At 37.0% G+C, this 19,552-nt stretch overlaps 2 protein-coding genes across 3 annotated transcripts in view; both read right to left on the bottom strand.

Moving 5' to 3' along the window:
* Positions 1 to 888: 888 nt before the first annotated feature.
* Positions 889 to 4,960, bottom strand: LOC117400819 (C-C motif chemokine 28-like). The gene is made up of 3 exons (XM_034001134.3): positions 4,824 to 4,960; positions 3,656 to 3,773; positions 889 to 3,193 (listed from the first exon to the last, which is right to left on the bottom strand). Exons 1-3 carry the CDS (start codon positions 4,927 to 4,929, stop codon positions 3,031 to 3,033), a joined length of 387 nt encoding a protein of 128 aa, XP_033857025.1. The 5' UTR covers positions 4,930 to 4,960; the 3' UTR covers positions 889 to 3,030.
* Positions 4,961 to 9,080: 4,120 nt separating this feature from the next.
* LOC117400817 (myosin-IIIb-like) overlaps positions 9,081 to 19,552 on the bottom strand; it is a 48,388-nt gene continuing 37,916 nt past the window's right edge. For both annotated transcript variants that reach the window (XM_059021003.1, XM_059021007.1), the window contains 10 exons: positions 18,847 to 18,894; positions 18,162 to 18,253; positions 12,748 to 12,909; positions 12,131 to 12,261; positions 11,579 to 11,766; positions 11,143 to 11,232; positions 10,693 to 10,858; positions 10,220 to 10,561; positions 9,645 to 9,711; positions 9,081 to 9,382 (listed from right to left, as the gene is read on the bottom strand). In XM_059021003.1, the coding sequence (XP_058876986.1) occupies positions 9,685 to 9,711; positions 10,220 to 10,561; positions 10,693 to 10,858; positions 11,143 to 11,232; positions 11,579 to 11,766; positions 12,131 to 12,261; positions 12,748 to 12,909; positions 18,162 to 18,253; positions 18,847 to 18,894 (1,246 nt within the window). In that variant the 3' untranslated portion in view covers positions 9,081 to 9,382; positions 9,645 to 9,684. The remainder of the gene's footprint in view (positions 9,383 to 9,644; positions 9,712 to 10,219; positions 10,562 to 10,692; positions 10,859 to 11,142; positions 11,233 to 11,578; positions 11,767 to 12,130; positions 12,262 to 12,747; positions 12,910 to 18,161; positions 18,254 to 18,846; positions 18,895 to 19,552) is intronic.

Genomic DNA, 19,552 nt, shown 5'->3' with positions numbered 1-19,552 from the left:
GTGAATTGGCTGCAAGTGGGACTTTTGGACTTTTGCAACCAAACCTTAACATTACTTTAACAAAGTTTTTGCCATGGAATTTCCATTGTTTTACAGAAGGCACATTGGAAAATCAAACAACCACATCTGTCACATAATGTAGTGGTGAAAACACAACTTGAGACACTAAATAGCACCGAAGAAAGAGACACGCACCAAGTATGTAAAGTTTTTTTTTTTTTTTTTTTTTTTAAAGCCAGATTTATTGAAGCCAAATCAAATGTGAAAAATGTTGCGCATTGCCTATCATTACATTGAAACCATTGCTCAACTTTTCGCACCCAGGCGACATAGTGACCATGGTTGATGGTTTTCTCTTTGTGGAACACAATTGTCAGAGTTTAAAATGTTTTCCTATCAATTACAACTCTGTCATGCTTGAAACTGGCAAGTGCTGTATTAATTGTAATATCATATAATTTTAATAAATTATAAACATTATGGGGGATAATTAATTCCGTGTCTGAATTTTAAAATGGCGCTATATAAATCTGGTGATAGGAGCAGTATGTTTTCTAACTCTGCACAAGTAACATTCCAAATAAGTAATTTTTGGTAGGAAGAAACATAAAATGCATTCATGTCTTTACAAAACCATTTTCATTTCAGAATACTCTTTTAAAACCTGTAAATAAGAGCAGGTTATCATTTATGTCTTGTCGTCAACCAACATTTTATTATTGTTAAGCTTCGCTAAATGCGGACCACAGTACGCACCTCTGAAAGAAAGAAATCTGTACTGTAACAGTGTCGTTGCTTGCAATTGCTGTACTAGCTACATGCTAGAGGTTGCGTCCCCACCAGTTTAATTTAATCTTAATTGTATAATAAGTAACACTATACACAGGGTCACTTTCTTTTTCACATTTTATTATTTAAAAGCACAGAAAAGTTAACAGTTTTAATACCAACAGCAACATAGATTTGTTTGTGGAATGGAACGGTATCATTGAACTCCCGACCGTACCATTACAACAAAAGCGAGAGGAGGAAAATGAAAATCTTATTTCCTAAATTTAAAAAAATTATTAAAAAATAGTATTAGTTTCCCCATTGTTGATAAACAGCTGTTTTTTACGCCACTCTGTGTCTTAAAAAGTATTCAACCAACTCTATACAATCCAATAGAACAAAAGAACTCAGGGCCAATTTCAAATGGTCTTACAATAGTGTCCTAGTCTGTGTTTACAGTATGTACCATAGAGCTGTAAATCTGCCCCTTAGGAGGCACAATAAGATCCGTTTGACCTCCATTGCAGATGCCTCCCTTCGTCATAAGACTTTCTAAAACGGTCATATTTAATGATATTGATTTGAGCAAATCATTCTCTTCGGGCTTTCCATACTCAAACATCAGTGGACATTTATCTGATCCACTGATCTGGTGATCAAGTCAGATCAGGGGTCTCTTTGGTATTGTGGGGTCAGTTGAGGAGCTGTAGCTGGTCTTCTTGCTCTCAGACCAGACTCATGCAATTTGTTTCTCCCAGTTGGGTTTCTTATGGTGACTCCAGTTGCCGTATTGCATAGGTATCGGCCATTTTCTGGTGTGGTTGACCTTCACCAACCCACCCAGGGTGTCTAGTGTTCAAACCTGTGGTTTAATAAGGTAGCTACAATCTGGAAACAACAGAAAGGGTCACACTGAATTCCCTGACTACACATCTTGGTGTTTCCCAATTCCAATACTGGAACAGCTCTGGCATTCTGGACTTCGGTCAAAAATACATGTTTTTAAGAGGGGCATCCAGTGCACAATACATCTTAACAACTGGCACAATTTCCACAAGAACCTGGTGAATGACTTAACCATTTTTTAAAAAGTATGTTCATGGTGTTATTTTGTTGCCATACTTAAGGTTGGCTCCTTTACATTTTTGAGTACTAAGTATGTTATAATTTACCTCAACAGTATTGAGTTTTTTTTTTTTTTTTTTTTTACAATACAATATTTTTATTACATTGTTTTTTATGAACACATATTTTTGTACATCAATTCAGTAGAACTACAGAATATATTCAAAAGTGAAATGCCTATTGTACATTTACTAAAGGATACATCATTTAAAGAGTGCAGCTCACATGCTAATTGTACTGCTAGTTTTCTCTTCATATTCCACATGCTCATTTGGCATTATAAACTTACACCCAATAAAAACACATTCTACTGAAGAGCTAACAAGGATATCCAGTTGCCAAAGTAATGAGATATTATTAAAAACAATTAAAAAAAAAACATATTTTCATTAAACATTATGACCACAAAAAACAATAAAATAATACAGTTAAATGTATTTGTTCTCCAGGTTTCCGCCACCTTTGCGATTTTGTAACCATATACTGGGCCTTTTTAAATTCATTAATACATTTTATTTTACTTTTTTTGCGTGTTTAATTTCATTGTACATGTATTGCTTTATGAGGGAGTGAGTCAAGCTTGCATGTTTAGTTTGCAGATCTGATTGAAACAATGGGCAAATCACATAAGCATCCAGAATCAGAACTACAAGTTAGTTTCACGTTTAAAACACTTCCTCATTAAGAATATTACAGTACATTCAGTAGTCCAGTAGGCCCTATTCACAAGTTACACAGTTTAAAAGAAAATGAAAATAAACTATAAACAGATGGAAATGCGAACTTCAATCTTGATTGTATGATGAAAATGGTTAAGAAACAGCCTTCATGGTTTTGTGAATATATCCTAGTTATTTAAAGTCTATTTTATGGGTAAGACATTTTTCTAAACTGTTTGACCAGTCTAGAACAGTTTTGTGCACAGTAAAGTTAATTAAATTTATCAAAGCAGGCTTATTTAAACAACACTATTTAAAGCTTTGTGAACCCTGTATTACAAATGCCCAAACCCTGTGAAGCTGTAAAGACACTGCACATTGATCTAGTAACCATGAAACTTTTAAATATCCAATGTAACCCATCCTACTTTTCTTTAGGTTAAGTTGGGTAAGCATTTCAATAAGGCTTCTCATTTCAGTAGAATGTGGTTTCTAGTCTTCTTTTTCCATTTCTTCTTCTGTTTTTCCTTCCAGGACGGTGCTTTCGGTTTACTCTTCCAGACTTCCAGACTCTGATCCATTTCTTTAGAATGTTGTTTTCTGGGTCTGCACAGAATTTCTTCCTTCGATAGTGCAGGCTGTAGTGGAGAATTGTTGAAGAAACAAAAAACAATTAGAATTAATACGCTTGGTTTCACGTTTTTGACAGTTGGATGTCATTTTTATCCAAGATAATCATCTAGTTATTCCCCAGCTTTCTGAACCTCTGCCAATTCACCACTTCTGCCAAGGTAACTCAGGTACACCAGCTATTAGTTTCCCTTTACATAGTTTTCAACTTGTATGTCTAAGAAGAAAGTAAAAAGCAATAGTTAAACTGGAATCAGGCAAAAATGAAATGTTCACTTTTATTTCAACTGAACAAAAACCAGTATGGGCTTAACAGACAGCGATTTTCCTGCATCATCCAATTTTTTCCCCTGCTGAAATAATTTTAAACAAATTGTAAAAATAGACACACAGTATGTTTAACCTAAATGAGTTCTGTAGCTTACATTGAAAACATTATAGATTTTGTTAATATACTCTTTATTACATACATAACAGCCTTGATGTCACAGATTCCATCGCTTTTCTGTATGTCAAACCTGTTGACTCTTTTCAACAGCCTCATGTGGATTCTTGTCCCAGTTTGACTACAGCAACTGGCCAGCGAAGCTGAAACAAACAACATCACTTTAATTTCTTACATCAGTTTATCAAACAGAAACAGCTTTTTTTTTTTTTTTTCAAACGGCATAGATAAACGTTGTTGTAAAATTCTTTCAAACGACCATCATTTTTGATTATCTGTGTTTTATAAGGTTACTGTAAACGCCTCACTGGCCTTCCCTCAAACAGTGTGTCAGGAGATCAAGACAAACGCCCCAACATGTAGTTGAACATGATTTTATTGAACAATTTTGTAAATGCAATGGTCAATTGAAGATATAGAAATGACAACAGTGTATTGACACAACATGTGGCCTCTTGCCAGCTGGGTTTAGGGAGACGATCACCTAATAGATATTTTAGGACAATCTGAGACCCCCACATATATAAGACAGCTGAAGGGCATTTGCAAAGGTGGAGGGCTGTCATCTCTCTAACTATGCTTAACAAACACCATGTCTGGCTCATACCAAAGTCCCTCTGTGCACATTATCTAAAATCGTCAGACAGCTGCTGATATTACTGTATAAATATTACTGAATCTGTTGTTTAATCTGGATTTGGAAGAGTTTAATCAGCTATTTCTTCACACTTCGCTAAACTCCTGATGTCATGCTGAACGGTTTGCAAAATTGTAAATATAGGGCGATTCCAGCTGAAGGTAACCGAATTTGTGAGTGTTTCATTCATGAACATGATATCATCCATAACTAAAACACTATATGCTGGTATATGTAGAACCACTAACAGAAACTTATAAAATTATATGACAAAGTTTGGACTGAAGTGTCTTCCTGGGGAAAAGCTGTGTAACTCAAACACGATGTGGTGAAGGTGGTAAAAAAATGCCTTTTTGATAACCCTTTTTTTTTTGGATGATCTATTCTAGACAAATAACATTGGTATCATTTTAAAGCTTTACGGTCTTGCCAATCAAAACATTTTAGACACTGAAAGTAAGAGTCAAGTACCCCCCTGTCCGTCCCCTCCACTTGAGCTGGACTGAGATACAGAGAGAGACCAGACAGGGAGAGATGATTCAAGAATAAAACCTACCTTCTGTTGGTGTTATCCCAACTGCACTAAAAATAACAAGTAGAGCTAAAATCCTCAGATCCATTGTGTGTCTGTGGTGGTGAGGCTTGTTTAAGCAATTATGCATTCTCTTGTTACATCCAGCAGTGGAACCCAATTTATTCTAACAGGCCACACCCACTGATTTTGTAAAAACATGTGACTGATCTAAAATTCACTTGTTGTGCAATCATTTTTTCCTCTTTTTTTGATGTCGTACTTCTAAGTGCAATAGAAAACAACAGAAAAGTCAGTTACATACATTCACCGCATGTGACAGTAAATTTAAAAAAAATAGAGCAAAATGCTAGTTGCAAATATTTACATACTGAGTACAGTCTTCATAGCAAACGATGGGCTAGATTTTTCAATGCTAGTACATCATTTTGGACATTAGTTAGGTAATATGCATATTATGCAAAAATCTTAGTTGCTTTGCAAATTATCTAAGTGAAGCCCAAATTCAAACTTTAGCAAGGTCATTTATGATAAAATGAGAAATATCCATCAGCTCTGAATATGCACAGAAATAATTAGCTAATGTGGGATTAGGAGCCGATAGATACTGGAATAATACATACTTTAGGGAGTTTTAAGTGATTGTAGATAACAAAATATGTCCATAACCAGTTTGTGCACTTCTGTTGTACAAGTCTCACGTTGTAAAGAAACACATTTCAACAGCCAACAATTTTATTTTAAAGCGTGATATGGTACTGCACTTGGTTAAAGAAATCTGTATGCAAGTCATGCTTTCATTTAGTGTTGCATAGGTTTACATATTTCCCCACTGCTTCAATTACTTATTTCATTAACCAACCAGCTGCTTCCATTATTATTTATTTATTTCTTAGCAGACGCTCTTATCCAGTGCGATTTACAATTGTTACAAGATATCACATTATTTTTACATACAATTCCCCATTTATACAGTTGGGTTTTTACTGGAGCAATCTAGGTAAAGTACCTTGCTCAAGAGTACAGCAGCAGTGTCCCCCACCTGGGATTGAACCCACGACCCTCTGGTCAAGAGTCCAGAGCCCTGAACACTACTCCACACTGCTGCCCACAGCAGACATGCTTTCAGCCAGTAACATGCTTTGACCCAGAAGACACTGGTAAAATGACCCCAGGAAGTGCAAACAGAGGAAATCAGGCCTAGAAACTTAGAGGTTCCTTTAACCTAAAGTACTATCAGATATCCTTTTCTAAAAGGAGTATACCTGTTTGTTACAAGATGTGTTTTTTTCAAAACTGATATAATTCCTTTTTTGTGGATGACCAAAATTTTGCACATTCACTGAAACCAGCTATAAAATTAGCAAATGCTGGTGCACCAATAACACACCCACACATGCCACCTACACACGCCTTCAGATAAACTTTCTTTTCATCAAGAACATAAAAAGGCTGTAGAAAAAAAGTGCCCAAAAGTGTTAATCGATATCTCAACACATCTATACACTGTGTCAAAGCGCTTGTTTCTTTCAATAGCCCCTGTAAGAATTGCGAAAATCTAAATCATGCCATTCCAGGTTGCCAGTTTCAAGTTTTCAAGCTCAGGAGGGATAAGTAACCTTCTCCAATGATTATGTCTCACATTTTTTCAGGTGTCGAAAGTGAAAAGCTGCTGCCAGGTGTGCTCTACAGAATTCCTAGTCCGTTGTACTGAATTGTCACATTTAAACCTCATTCTCCTCAGTACAGGAAAGAACAGCCTGTCAACTGAGCACCTACAGCTATGGCCAAAAGTTTTGCATCCCCCTATAGAACTAACTAATTTTGCTTCATAAAGTCAAACGAAACCTGCTTAATAATGTTATGTTAGCATATTGAATTACATACCGCTTTGTAGTTTTCTATATACTTAACAAAAAACTGCCAAATTGAAATATTTGACATGAAACACTGTACTACCATTATGGCTTCCGGATAGATTTCTGCGATATCATTTTGTACTTTCTTTGATTACATCATGATGTAAATAAAAGATCTAAAATTATGGCCATATATATATATATATTTTTTTTTTAATTAATGTCTCAATCCTAACATTCTAGGGGCTGCAAAGCCTTTGGCCACAGCTGTACAACTAAGACTATAAAAGTCTGTCAGATGTGCAGTGTTGCCAACTGTGACTGAAACACAACAGGTAAATAAAGCCTTTTTGAATAATGGAAAACGTCAAAGGGATGGAAGCTCAAAAGCATGTGCAGTGGTTTGCAGTATTCACCCCCTACCAATAATGTCACATTTTGTTGAATTACAAATAATGTATGCACAGTTTTTCAAACAAACTTTTTTTATTCAAAGCTGTACTGGTTAAACTGAACACTGTTATATGAGGAGGATGTTAAATGTCAGCAAAACTTGCTAAGAAAATGTACAAAATGAAATTTACTGGTTGCATAAGTATTCAGCCCCTTAAGTCAGTACTTGGTAGAAGCACCTTACTCATTACTGCTATGAGTCTTTTTGGATAGGTCTCTACTAGATTTGCACAATAGGATGGTGACATTTTTTATCATTCTTCACAGGAAAATTGCTCCAGTTCTGTTAAGTTTGTTGGGGATCGTCTATGGACTGCAATCTTCAAGTCTCGCCATAAATGTTTGGTTGGATTCAAGTCAGGACTTTGACTGGGCCACTCAAGAACATTAATTCTCTTCTTGTTCAATCACTCCATTGTGGTTTTGGCTTTGCGCTTAGGGTCATTGTCCTGCTGAAATGTGAATTTCCTCCCCAGTTTCAGAGTCTTGGCTGACTCAAACAGGTTTTCCTCAAGGATTCGTCTGTACTTTGCACCACCCATTCTTCCCCTCTATCCTGACAAGCTTCTCTGTCCCTGCTGCAGAGAAGCATCCCCATAACATGATGCTGCCACCACCATGACAGTTGGGATGGTGTTGACTGGGTGATGTGCAGTGTTGGGCTTGCGCCAGACGCAACGCTTGGAATTTAGACCGAAAAGTTAAATTTTTGTCTCGTCTGACCACAAAACCTTTTTCCACGTCTGCAGTATAATCTACATGCTTTTTCGCAAACTCCATACGTGCTTTAAGATGAGGCTTTTTGAGTAATGGCTTCTTTCTTGCCACCCGTCCACACAAGCCAGCTTTTTGTAGGGACCGGCTTATTGTTGATGTGTGAACACTGACTCCCATCTCAGACACAGAACTTCGCAAATCTCTCAGGTCATTGTTGGCTTCAGAGTGACATCCCGAACTAGTTTCCTGCTTGCCCGGCTGCTCAGATTGGGAGGGCGATCTGATCTGGGTAGTGTCTGGGTGATATGATGCATCTTCCACTTCTTAATGATGGACTTCACTGTGCTGAGAGGGATAATCAGCGCCTTTTAAATGTTCTTGTACCCTTCTCCTGCTCTGTGCCTCTCTACCACTTTATCCCCGACTTGTTTTGAAAGCTCCTTGGTCTTCATGGTTGCTTTCTTGGATCACTACATGAGTTGCAGCTTGAAAGCCCTTATATACCCAAGGGAAATTATCTACAAGTGAAACCACTTTGAGTACACACTGGCTGAAACCATTTCACTAATTCTGTGACCTTTCAAACAAATCATTTGCACCTGATTTAGGGCTGCAGCAGCAAAGGGGTTGAATACTTATGCAACTGAGATGAATCTGTTTTTCTCTGTAAATCTTACTTATTTATAGTCTATATGCATTTTTTTACTTTATCAATGTGGAGTAGTTTGTGTAGATTCTACATGTAAAGTCTAATTTGAAAGCGTCATGGAGTACGCTCAGATGCCAACAAAATGTGAAAACTTTGCAGGGGGGTGAATACATCTGCAAACCACTGTATATTATATTTTTTATATATATATATATATATATATATATATATATATATATATATATATATATATATATATATATATATAAACAAACAAACAAACAAACAAACAATCTGCAGAATGAATAGCAGTGTCGGCGCTTACAGCAAATCCCCTTATTCCAATGCTTACAGCAAATCCCCTTATTCAAATGGAATAATCACCTCTACATTTGTATGAACACAATCTTTTATATGTTATGCACAGAATATGGAAAGGACAAGGGTCAATAAACCTAACCTTAGTTCTTTCCTACAAGTGACTGTCAAAAATGAAGCCGTATGGGGTCTGAGGTCATAGTGAAAGGTAGTGTAGCATGTCCATAATGGTTTACACCATATGAGCTGTTGAAGCAGGGATGCTTAATAAAAAAAGTGACAAAATACTATTAAAAAAATCTTTATTTTGTAACTTAATAAAAATATATACACAATTAAAAAACAAACATGACGCAGTTATATACAGTCGCTACACAACAGTCTTTAATACAAATCATTCAAACCCATTAACATTCTAAAATACTATTCACTAAGAATCTAATTCACTTACTAATAATGTAGACACCCCGTTCAACATATACACTATTTTTTTAAATGTTTAATTATTTATCAATAAATAAATGTTCCCATCCTAATATTCCCCATCGTGTTTAGAAGTCTGATGCACTCTCCTTCGTCAAATTATTCTGAAACAGAAGAAAATGGTCATAAAAATATATACTGTGTATATACAAAACAGTCCAGATAGGAACACTGCCTTTTCATTATTGTTTCACCAATGAAAACAGTGATGGAGGAATTGTATCTAAAATTGCGATTTATTTATAAAACAGTTTCATCTCAATTGAACCCAACAGAGGATTTTTCTTTTTCTCCTTTAAATTAAAATTAATTAGAATAATGTCTACGGATTACATGGCCAATACATTTGAAACTATTTTCACTTACCTTTATTTATTATTATGGAAGGCAGGTGATCCTGAATGTCTTAATCCTTTGGACATTCTGAAAAGTGCTGTGGGAACATACATATTTTATTATTAGTACAGCATTTTTTAAATGTAGTGAAAACAACTGAGGAGAAAAAAAAATAGTAGCTTAATTAAAGGTTTCAATTTTTATAATTTTTTTTATAAATAGGATTCTGTCAAAATAGTTGCTTAACTTGTTGGGTAGGCCCCATGAAGGAAGCATGCACCACTAAGTGCTAGAACTAGTTTATCCAACTCTTACAAAAAGGACGTGACTTTGACATGCCTTGCTTTCTGTTCTGGGAATAAGCCTCACAGGCTCTCTGTCTGGTTTATAAAAAAAAAAACCAATATAAATTAACATCTCCATCTGCCAAATGCCTTTGGCATTAATTTACAAAAACATGACAAATACATCCAAAACAAAAAAAAGTGCTGGCTTGCACCAGCATGCCATTAATTTGAAGAAAAAAATCGGAGCACTATTTGCTGGGGGAGGGGTAATATATGTATTAGAAGGAAGCAGGATTCAAATGCAAAATGGTTCCTCACCTGCTGTACTTGCTGGATCTCCCTCATGGCTAAGCGTATGGAGGGGTAGAGCCGAGGGAAGTGGCGTCTGTTACTGCTCTCTTCATGATCCTCGGAACAGTTCCTCTGGCTCTCCTTTGCTTCTGTCTTTAGTTTCTTCTCAGAGATCCTTTTCAACACTGGTGGCACCTGTCTTTCCATTGTCTGGTTCTGATCCAGAGGCGCAAAGAGTTTGAGAAGTTCTAGATGGACAGGATCAGAACTAGAGTGCTCTGAAGGCTCAGAATCTTCTTCAGCAGCCAGGGATGAGGGAATCAGCATCAGGTTCTTGAGCTCTTCGTAATCCGGCTCCACATTGCTTCTCTAAAATATGGTGTAGTGGACGGAAACAGTAGGACATTAATAATAAACACAAATGGGAAATTTCATTAATGAAACTACATTTCTTCATACACACAGGGGGAAAAATCACGTCTACCAGATGTTTTGCCTACCTGTCCACAGGGAACTGTGAGAAGCTCCAGGAAAGGTAGGATGCCAACCTTCTTGTGATATTCTATCAAGTCAAGCAAGGAAGGATGGGCTCGGGCCTCTCCTAAAATGACATACTTGCCATTTGTTTGCATTTCAATCATGTAGTGCCGGCATCGGTCCTTACCCCTGCAGGGCAGAGTGAATACATTATTTAGGTCACACAACATTTGTTAACATTCTTACACATCTTATTTTGTCATAAGTGACTTTTCATACAAGTACAAACATACATTGTTTTACACAGGGCAGGATATACACTTTACTTTAAACTTAACAGTTGACACTGTCTGCTATGGCATGAAGGCCACAGTCTCACGCATGATTCTGCGGATATAAACACTATAGATTCACAGTCATATTAGCTTCTCAGTGTGCTGGTATGCAACATCAAATTATTTGTACTCACATACCTGAATGTTAGTGTATAACCTTCTCGACTCTCGCTAACTCTAATCAAGAAACAGCCAAGTGATTTATCAATCATTAAATCTTCTGCTTGTCTGCAAAATGAATGAAAAAATACAGGTTTAGCAGGAAGTTGTAAATACACAACACTGAAGTGTGGGAACAGAAGACCTACTTTTATTTGCTAGATAACTTGTTTCAATAGGCTTATTGCCAAGAGTAATAAAAGCAATACCCCCCACGAATCCACAGTACAGGTCATTTCTGCGTAGTTTGTTCAATAAGAGCTAATTGAAATTGAAGAAACCTGTTCATAAAATTAGACATTCTTATCACAAAAAAATTACTACTAGGTAGATTAAAGTAAAAACTTTCTGATAAACGCAGATTGCAATGGCACGCCATCCCCAGCACAACACAGCCTGTTGCTGGACAACTAACCTGCGTGTGATCATGCCATGGAACCAGTTTGGAAAAGCACCGTTTCTGACCACTTTCCTGGCCTGGGTCTCCTTAAACCAGCGGATGGTATTACACCTTTTATTCCAGCGCTGCTTAGCTTCAGCCTCCTCTTGAGCATTCATGTGCAGGACAGTCCCATTTTCCAAATCATTGTCAAATGGAGTGGCCTAAAAGAATTACAGTAAATTACGGTGCAAATTATAATAACCATTTTTGATGGCAGCTAATGGACAGCTCTGGTCCAGGCAAGGTGAAGTAGAATACATCTAATTTCTTAACAGTCATCTTCTCCAGCAAAGTTACCAAATGTTCCGATCTTGCATGGATTTCTGAACCGAGTCCTTAACACAAATATAAAAAGAAAGTCTTTAAATGTGTGTTTTGCATACAGTATGGACCACGTGTTGTAGACTAGAAACATGAAGAATGACAGAATTTAGCACCAACCTACACAAAATAGAACTGTCTATATTATGAGCAATCCGCTTACACCTTTAAAAGAGATACATGCAAGGTGAAGGTATTTGTCACCTCCAGGAGTTTACTGCGTGGCCGAGGCACAGGGGGCAGCAGGCGGGGCTGCAAGGTCTCTGCAGGTATAGAGCGGGGCCTCGGCTGAGGTTTTCTCTTTCTTGGAAAAGGAACAGGGGCTGTAGGGGGACCTATGACATGGGTGGAAATATTACTTGGTTAATCTGCGTTCTACATCCATGATTATCTCACTTGCTTAAAAATCTATTGGAGAAGCACAACTTCCAAACTCCCCCCAACTTTTGGAGTTAAAACTCAATGTCAATGTCATATTAGAGAAAAAAATACAAGTATTTAAGTAGGTTTAATAGTGGGACTGTCCTAATTTGCACTATTTTGTTGGGCAGAAAAAAAAAGGTCCTACAAATCGTTTTGGTTGGGTTAGGAGTTTTGTCAATTTAAAATGTCCAGTAGACAATAATAAAAGGTTATATCGGTACTATACCATTTTGACAATGAAAGCTACATATCAATACATAACATTTTAGAAGATTCAGTAGCCACAAATTAGAAGCCTGTAACTCACTATGAAATAATACTGCTGTATTATCCAAATAAAACGTAGATTTTACTGAATATTTGATTGTAACAGGAAGTGTATTAATCATATTCTTTACTCTGGTTCTCCTGCTCCATTTCCAGCTGCTCAATCTCCAGTTGTCTCCTCTTCTCTTCTTCCTCTTGTTCTTGTTTAAGCTGCCTCATCTCTTGCTCCCGTCTCAGCCTCATCTCAGCAACAAGTGCTACATACTTCTTTTTGCAACAGAACCCTCGATACACTTGGAGCAGAAAAAAAGATACATTCAAATTCACAGAACAGGAGCGATGGCTGTGAGGAGCAAGCCCTGGGACTTGAAATAGGAATTATGTGCTTGTGACTTTAGGAAGATGACATGCTTTCCCCTTGGCTCGCAGAGAGCCACCCTCACAGAGGTGAGACCAAATCGATAGGCCTCCAAGGCTGGGAAGCAAGCGTTATTTCCAAGGGGAAAAAGAAGATAAGGATAGCGGATACATTTAAAGAGGTAAGAAGGGGCCAGAGAGGAACACTGGCACAGGTGAAGCAAGCTGTTAGCAAAGAATACAGGGTTTCCCCTTGGCGTAGGGAGAGCATGTAAGCTTGCCCCAAGGGGAACAAGTTATAGAAAAACGGAGATTTGAGAAAAGTGCAGGGTTGTCCCGTGGCTCAGGGAGATACTGTCCTCTCGCAGGCAAGACCAAACCAATCAGCCTCCAAGACTGAGGAGCAAGTATGCTGCCCCCAGGGGGAACCTGGTATGATAACAGAGATTGTTAAGACAGATTTAGCCGGCGGTCCCCTCTGGCTCTCGGAGAACCTTTCTCTCGGTGGAGGCCAGCTCAGCTGGGACTAAGTTTAGGAAGTGATCATCACTTGCCCCCAAGGGAGACTATTGCAGAGGTAGTGCTGTGGAGGGGAGGAAGGTGGAAAACAAAAAAACAAACAGACAGAGAATGAGTGTTTGACCCAGAGCTTAAATAGCGAGGTTAATTGATAGATCGGCTTAATTGATAGATTGGCTTGTTTAACTAGGGAGAAGCCCCTGCAGCTGCTCCCCAAACAATACCCAGTGGTTACAATTATTCTTTCTATATAACAAGAATGGGCAACCAGGTGCACTGGGCACAGAAGGGTCACATTAAAATGGATTACTCTAAATAGATGTTTGCCTCTGCAGTTAAACAGTAAAAATAAAAACTAAAAATACACAATAAAGGTTTGCCACTGCTAATTTCTGATTTTCACATAACAAGTCAAGTCCAATTCTCAGCAACATGTTTTCTATCAGTACGTGCTAGGACTTGTGTAGAATTCACCCCCCAGCACCAACCCCAACCCCACCTCACTAACTACAAACCACAGAACACACATTTCTTGGCATTATTTGCTGGCCTAATAATAACCAACTGCTTTACACAGCGGCAACACAAAGTTACACTAAGGTTACATACAAATGACAATTACATTGTAATAAAAAATAATACAATTAAAAGCACATTCTAAAATAAAACTAGATTTAGCAGTAAACTTGACCCACCTAGAAACTTGTGATTAGGTTCTGGACTTTGGTTTTATCAGATTTCAATACACACTGCTAATACTATGAAATGAAGTAGGATAATTGAAAACTTAAAATCACCCAAATTAACATTAACCTTAACGGTAACTTTAACCCTAAACCCTAACCTCATTCTTCCAGTCTGTGAAACCATCCATTTTAAATATTATTGCCAAAATTAGTTGACTTTTATATCATAAAACAGTATTAATTTAAAAATTCCATACCTATATTTTATTAAAAGTGTTTTTTTGTGTGTTTGTTATATAGCTTGATTGGCTGTATGGAAGTAGAATTTGGGGTTTCCATGATGCATAGTGGAGAAGTCACTCAGAATATCATCCATAACAATCAAAAAACTCAATAGTGGTACATTTAGAAATACTCAAAGAAACAGAATACATTCAATGGCAAAAAATTCAACTACAAGTCTTTCTTAATGCTTCATTGTAGAAGTGCTTGTCATTGAATTTATTAAGTTTCTTTAAGTATTTCTAAGAATATTCAGAATACCACCGGCTAGCAACATCTTAAGATAGTTGTGTACATCAGGGACTGTAAATATAAAAATTAGACACCCTGCTAAAGACAGGATACCAAACTTTAAGAAACCACACAACTGTTACACTCATAAATCAGGATTTGGTCAATCAATCACCAAAAAAAATAACCATTTCACAATTTGAGCATTTACAAATTATCAAAGAACGAAATGAAAGGTTATTTCGGTCTTTGAGCAAATTATTTTGATCAAATTGTGAAATGGAAAATATCAAACAAGCAAAGAGCAAAACGCAAGAGAGACAGCTTCTTCGGTCTTTGAGTAAAATGTTATACTCAAATTGTGAAATGTGCTTTGAGCAAATGCAGTTCCCGAACAGATTTTAAAGATCTACGATTAGCAATTAATTGTGGGGTGTTAAAAATGGGCATCAAGTGAAAGTTTTTAATACAATATTTTTTTTATTGAACGAACATAAAATCAGTAAATTATATTTATAAGATACACATAATTGATTCATTATTTATGTATTTATTATTTATGCAGGAAGTTAACCCATTGAGACCATGGCCTCATTTGCAAGCGGATCGCGGTAAGCAATTTAGGAGGATAGTGGCCTCAAACATTAAACTCCAAGCGAGCTTGAAATAACGTTCGTAATGTTCTCGTCTTGTTATTTAGAGGAAAAACATGTAAGTATTGCAAAGCACTGTACAGTACATAGCAGAAAAAAAGAACAAACCACAATAATCTGTTCATTTAGTATATTGTAATGTTTTCATGTTTAGGAAGTAGTACTCAGAGAGATGGTGTTATTCTCAAATTTTTTGTTTTTATTTGAAACTACAGAGAATTCCTGTCGGGCCGGAATTCACAGCACCAAAATAATAACCGTACATTTTAGTCTTGGTACTTTCACTGCATATTCTCTCTGGTCCCAGCTCACACACTCACTCAGTCGCACCCACAGTTTCTCATTCAAGGTCAGCGCTGGACTGTCTCCAGTCCTGAGGCTCATGCACCCCGTCGTTTCCCACCGCTGTCTGGCTCATCAACCCCCGAAAACAGCAACACACATTCTCCCCACTCATTCACTCAGTCCCCCTTCCCATGCTAAATAACGACGTGACCGTTACAATATATTTTTCAATTTGAAAGTAAAAATATATGAAAGCATGATGACCTTTAGGTACAAAAATCTTCACTATATACAGTACAATTGAACAAGAACTGTTGAGTATTTATTTTTGTTTCATACAGTATTAAATGACAGTGTTTATATCTGATAGTAAAAAAATAAATAAATATCAAGCTAAAGAAATGTATGTATTGATTTATGTATTCATTTATTTCAATATTTATTAATGTATTTGTTTTAAATTTACCAAATATATAGGCTATTTAGAATTGAACTGAGCGCCCTTACGCACACAGAATCGCTTTTATGCTTGATAAACATTAAGCCTTGCATAGCCCCAGAATCAGCTTCTGCTGCTGTACTTCGTCCAAATTAGGAATAAACTGGACAATTAGACTGTAAAGACGCTCCAGAGATCCTCCAGCAGACCAAAGACCGAAGATGCCGTCTTCTTTTATGTTTCTCTTGCTTGTTTGGTATTTTACATTTTGCAGTTTGATTATATAGCTTTACTCAAAGACCGAAGAAGCTGTCTCTTTTGCGTTGTGTTCTTAGCTTGTTTGATATTTTCCATTTCGCAATTTGCTCAAAGACCGATATAACCTTTCATTTCGTTCTTTGATATTTTGTAAATGCTCAAATTGCGAAATGGTTATGTTTTTCAGTGATTGACTGAATACACACACACAGTGCCTATAGAAAGTCTACACCCCCTTGAACTTTTTTCACATTTTGTTGTATCAGTGCCTCAGAGTTTCATGCATTTAAATGAGGATTTTATTTTCCACTTATCTACACACCATACTCCACACTGTTAAGGGGAAAAAAGCTTTTATTGAGAAAAAAAATACATATATTAAAAATACAAAACTGAAAGATCATAATTGGATAAGTCTCCACCCCCTTGAGTTAATACTTGGTGGAAGCATCTTTGGCAGTAATTACAGCTCTGTTGGGATAGGTCTCTACCAACTTTGCACACTTAGATTTTGCAATATTTGACCATTCTTCTTTACAAAACTGTTCAAGCTCTGTCAAGTTCCTTGGGGAGTGTTGATGGACCGCAATCTTCAAGTCATGCCACAAATTTTCGATTGGATTTAGGTCGGGGCTCTGCCTGGGCCACTCAAGGTCAGTTACCTTTTTGTTCCTTAGCCACTCCAGTGTAGCTTTGGCTGTGTGCTTTGGGTCGTTGTCATGCTGAAAGGTCAACTTCCATCCCAGTTTCAGCTTTCTTGCAGAGGGCAGCAGGTTTTCCTCAAGGATTTCTCTGTACTTTGTTCCATCCATTTTCCCTTCTATCCTGACAAGTGCCCCAGTCCCTGCCGATGAGAAGCATCCCCATAACATGATGCTGCCACCACCATGCTTCACAGTAGGGATGGTGTTCTTTGGGTGATGCGCTGTGTTGGGTTTGCGCCAAACATAACGCTTTGCATTTAAGCCAAAAAGTTCCATTTTAGTTTCGTCAGACCACAAAACTTTGACACATGGCTACAGAATCTCCTGAGTGTTTATTTTGCATACTTCAAACGGGTTTCAAAGTGGGTTTTCTTGAGTAATGGCTTCCTTCTTGCCATCCTACCATACAGGCCGGATTTGTGGAGTGCTTGGGACATTGTTGTCACATGCATACTCTGACCAGTCTTGGCCATAAAAGCCTGTAGGCCTCTTGGTAGCCTCTCTGATCAGTCTCCTTCTTGCTCGGTCATCCAGTTTGGAGGGACGGCCTGATCTAGGCAGGGTCTTGGTGGTGCCATACACCTTCCACTTCTTAATAATCGTCTTGACCGTGCTCCAAGGGATATTCAAGGCCTTTGATATTTTTTTATACCCATCCCCTGATCTGTGCCTTTCAACAACTTTGTCCCAGAGTTCTTTTGAAAGTGCCTTGGTGCTCATGGTTGAGTCTTTGCTTTGAAATGCACTACCCAGCAGAGGAACCTACAGGAACTGCTGAATTTATCCTGAAATCATGTGAATCACTGCAATTTAACACAGGTGGAGGCCACTTAACTTGGTGTGTGATTTTGAAGGCGATTGGTTACACCTGAGCTAATTTAGGATTGCTATTACAAGGGGGGTGGACACTTATCCAACTAAGCTATTTCAGTTTTTATTTTTAATTCTCTACAAGTTTCTAGAATCTTTTTTTCACTTGGAAGTTGTGGGGTAGAATGTGTAGATAAATGAAAAAAAAGCTATCTTAATGCATTTAAATTTTATATATTATATCTCTACTGACTGCATTTGAATATGACAAAAATTGTTTTATAATTATTTAGATGTGGCAATGTCTGTGATAATACTCACTCTTCTGAATAACTGTAGCAGCCTTCCCCAGTCTATCTATACATTTTGCCAACTGCTCCTGGTGCCAGTACTTGAAGAAAAAGCGTGTGGATCTAAAAAGGTAGAAAAGGAATGTTCGGTTATTATCATAACCCAACTAGAAATGACATCACTGGTAGCTTCACATAAGGGGCACATTGCATCAGACTGAATGGTCTGTCATCCGGAAATCAAAATGTCAGTTGACCTCAATATGGCAGCCGTAGGTCACAGGTCAAAGTGAACAGTGCTGTTTTGCCTACAATTTCCACAACTTGAAGTTGCCAGATTAAATGGTTATGAGATATTAGCAGTCAATGGCAGCTGGTTGACAAACTCATATAAACCCCCTATGGGGAATTCTTATACAGACATTTCAATTTGATTATTTTAGTCCTTCCTCCCCTCTTGTTTTTATAATGAGCTACAGCAGGTTTATTACACGCCTTATGAAATACCAGTTTCCCTTCTTTAATGCTAAAAATACACTTATATAAACAAATCAAGTGAACACAGGGATTTATGCTTACTTTGTGATAATGACGAGCCCATTGGTACAGTTTATAATACATAAGAGGCTATACAGCTTTAAATAATATAGAAACTTTATCATAAAGTTCTTGCAAGTTACGTCTTTAAGAATCTTTCTAGAACTCTTCGAACTTACCCACATTTCCAGTCTTTAAGGTCAGTGTTGTTCAGAATACACAAGCAGCTACAAAAATGAAGAATCAACAGTTATCAGAAGAACCAAGTATAGCAAAATGGACAAGTATGTGAAAACACCAGCTACTGTACACTGAATTAAAATGTGAACAAAATAAACAATAATGACCCAAAAAATACCCAGGCTATCTTTTAATAATTAATATTTCAGAAAGGGCATAAACCTTTGAAGCCTTTACTGTCTTATATGGCATTGGTGCAGATCAATATTTAATCCTACTTCAGGAGCTTTTATATATTCATCTACTATAATAATAATAAAAAATATTATTAGTAGTATTATTAGTATTATTATTAATAATAATAATAATAATAATAATAATAATAATAATAATAATAATAATAATAAGCCATCTATAACGTAATCTCACATCATTTAGGAGAGCGACTAAAACAAAATCATAAATGCCACAGTGCATATCAAGAATCAGGTGAACATTGGGTATTTTCTAGGCCAATACATTATTTTGTATTGTTAAGCAGTGCTTGTTTGTGAAATGGTGGCATGTTACCAGACATCATGAAAATGAAAGTGAAATCCCATAAAATCTAGGTGATTTTTAAAAGAGCAATTTAGTATGGTATGAAATGTCACAGTTGTCTTTACTGGTCTATTCTTCTTGTTTAGATTCACTGTGTATATATAG

The sequence above is a fragment of the Acipenser ruthenus genome, chromosome 1, assembly GCF_902713425.1.
Source record: "Acipenser ruthenus chromosome 1, fAciRut3.2 maternal haplotype, whole genome shotgun sequence".
Classification (NCBI taxonomy): domain Eukaryota; kingdom Metazoa; phylum Chordata; class Actinopteri; order Acipenseriformes; family Acipenseridae; genus Acipenser; species Acipenser ruthenus.
Note: the sequence above shows the minus strand (reverse complement) of the source record. Positions and strands in the feature narration are given on the sequence as shown.

Excerpts from the sequence above, each read along its gene's own strand:
- LOC117400819 (XM_034001134.3), bottom strand. The coding sequence starts at position 4,929 with ATGCATAATTGCTTAAACAAGCCTCACCACCACAGACACACAATGGAT. Across the intron at positions 3,774-4,823 it reads TGGGATAACACCAACAGAAG|CTTCGCTGGCCAGTTGCTGT; the intron begins GTAGGTTTTATT and ends TGTTTGTTTCAG. Across the intron at positions 3,194-3,655 it reads TGTGACATCAAGGCTGTTAT|CCTGCACTATCGAAGGAAGA; the intron begins GTATGTAATAAA and ends TCTCCACTACAG.